The 2,302-nt window shown below is 48.3% G+C and overlaps 1 protein-coding gene across 1 annotated transcript; it reads right to left on the bottom strand.

Moving 5' to 3' along the window:
* Window positions 1–328: 328 nt before the first annotated feature.
* PCYB_133500 (DnaJ domain containing protein) lies at window positions 329–1,714 on the bottom strand (the record flags this gene model as incomplete). Its single annotated transcript, XM_004224375.1, has 2 exons — window positions 329–1,285; window positions 1,565–1,714. The coding sequence occupies 2 exons, from the start codon at window positions 1,712–1,714 to the stop codon at window positions 329–331; spliced, it is 1,107 nt and encodes a 368-aa protein (XP_004224423.1).
* Window positions 1,715–2,302: the final 588 nt, after the last annotated feature.

Below are 2,302 nucleotides of genomic sequence, written 5' to 3'. Positions count from 1 at the left end.
GAAGCATAAGCATAAACAGAAGCATAAGCATAAACATAAAAATTAAAAAAAAAACATAATTTTAAAAATGTCATTAAATTACAAACGCGCAGGGGGGGGAGTTAATTTGTGACAAAACAACAAAAAAAAAAAAATGCATGCCAGTATGCGCGCTATGTGCTGATATACGGCATGCACAGATTCTTCAAAGAGGAGAGTTGGGTGATCGCTTATGGGATGACTCTTTCTAAATATGCTTCCCCCGTTGGAGGTCATGCAAAAGAGAGGGAAAAATACGTTACACTTTCGACGCCGCTGAGAAGGGGAGATCACCTCGTGCACGCTCACGTCAGAAGGAAAACATCCTGTCCAGCTCATCTACCATCTCGTTCATCATCCTGTCGACGTTGTCCTTCTCCGCTGTCTCGTTGGCTCTCCCCTTCTGGAGCCCTTCCTCCTCCGAGCGCACTTCCTCCTCCGAGCGCACTTCCCCCTCAGAGCGCACTTCTCCGCCTTCTTTGCAGGGCACTGCCAGCCTCAGCTTAAAATTGCGGTCAATATGTTTCCCATTTTTTTTAAAGTGCAAGTATGCACGAATGGCTTCGCTGCGATGACTAAAGGAAAACAACCCAACTTTCCTTTCACTCTGCGTCTCTTCCTCATTCTTGTTCAGGTAGTATTTTTGAAAATTAAAATCGAGGAAGAAGGTTAACAATTCTTTTTGCTCTATGTACCTTTGCAGCAGGTCAACGTTGTGTGGGTAATTGTGCAAGTAAATTTCGATTGCTCGGTCCCTTTCGTCTCTTTCGGCTCTTTCGTTCCTTTCGGCTCTTTCGTTCCTTTCGGCTCTTTCGTTCCTTTCGGCTCTTTCGTTCCTTTCGGCTCTTTCGTCTCTTTGGCCTCTTTTGCCCCTTTTGTCCCTTTCGTCCCTCTCGCCTGCGTCTTCCCCCTCGCGCACGCCCTTTTGGTGGTTTCTTTGACCGGGGTGTGCGGAGTGCCTTCTTACAAAATCCTCATTCTGCTTTTTGATTTTTTTTAAATTGTTCTGTTCCCTGAGTGCCGCTTCTTGCTGCGCATTTTTTTTTTTCCGACTCTTCTTCCCGTTGCGGTAACTGCTCGCGGTGGGATCCCCTGACTTTCCACCGTGCGGCCATTCCGTTCCACCGTGTGTCCATTCCGCTCCACTGTTTGTCCATCCCGCTCCACTGTTGGTCCACTTTTTTTTTCCTCCCCCATTGGCCATCTCCCTCTCTCGTGCCTCCAACTTCCTTTTAAAAAATAATTTCTCCTTCTGCTGTGCATCAAGCTTTTTTTTGTCCAAAAAACGACTCAGACTGATATTATTGCTATGTGAGCCATTTTTTTTTTTTTTCGCCTTCTGCTCTGCAACGTATAGGTTGTATTTATTCCTCAGTTGTTCGTTCATTAAAAATTCGTATGCACATTTGAGGGTGTTGAATTTGTCTGTGTTCGATGCGTTGGAACCACTCCCCTGTGTTCCTCCCCTCTGTGTTCCTCCCCCATGTGCTCCTCCCCCATGCGTTCCTCCCCCCTGTGCTCCTCCCCCCTTGGAGCCGCTCTCCACCTTATCGGGGTGCAGAATCAGCGCACATTTCAGGTACCTCTTTCTTATTAAGTTTTTTATGTTGTCCTTCCCTGCGTCCTCGAAGGTGAGACCCAAGACTTGATAAATGTCCTTCCCGACCAGCTCCTTGGGGATGAATGACCCATCCATGGTTGGGAGGGTTACGTGAAAGGACAGGCGGAAGGGTAAGCGGAAGGGTAAGCGGAAGGCTAATCGAAAGGCTAAGCAAAACGCTACACGAATGGAAGCCTCCTCTTCTCCGTCACGATGTAATCCCCTTTTAGCATTTCGGCCCCCCACGAGGCACCTTCTTTCCCAACTCACATGCAGACAGTACTAAGCAGCTTAACCCCGGAGTAGGATCCAAGTCGCGTCAGCTAGGGAAGGCACACGGTGGGGGTCTCTCTTTTTTTATTTTACTCCCCCTTTGATCCGCATTAGCTACTGCACGAAGGAAAATGAGATGCACAAAAAGAGATGCCCCTACTCATTGGTTACGTAAAAAAACTGGAGAAGCGGGGTGGTCGTAAAAGTTCTTCTGCTTCCTCGCGTGGTCTCCTCCTTTAAGGGGTCTTCCCGATGGGGCAACTCAGCCGCTACGCCGCTACGTCGCTACGTAGCTACGTCGCTGCGTCGTTACTCCGCACTTCGCCACTTCGCTACACCGCTACACGGATGGCAGCCAAAGTTACAAAAAAAGGAGGAACCAAGCATCGTAAACCTCCGACGTGAAAAAAA

This window comes from Plasmodium cynomolgi, chromosome 13 (assembly GCF_000321355.1).
Source record: "Plasmodium cynomolgi strain B DNA, chromosome 13, whole genome shotgun sequence".
NCBI classification, from domain to species: domain Eukaryota; phylum Apicomplexa; class Aconoidasida; order Haemosporida; family Plasmodiidae; genus Plasmodium; species Plasmodium cynomolgi.
The sequence above is the reverse complement of the archived record's forward strand: the minus strand, read 5'-3'. Positions and strand labels throughout refer to the sequence as shown.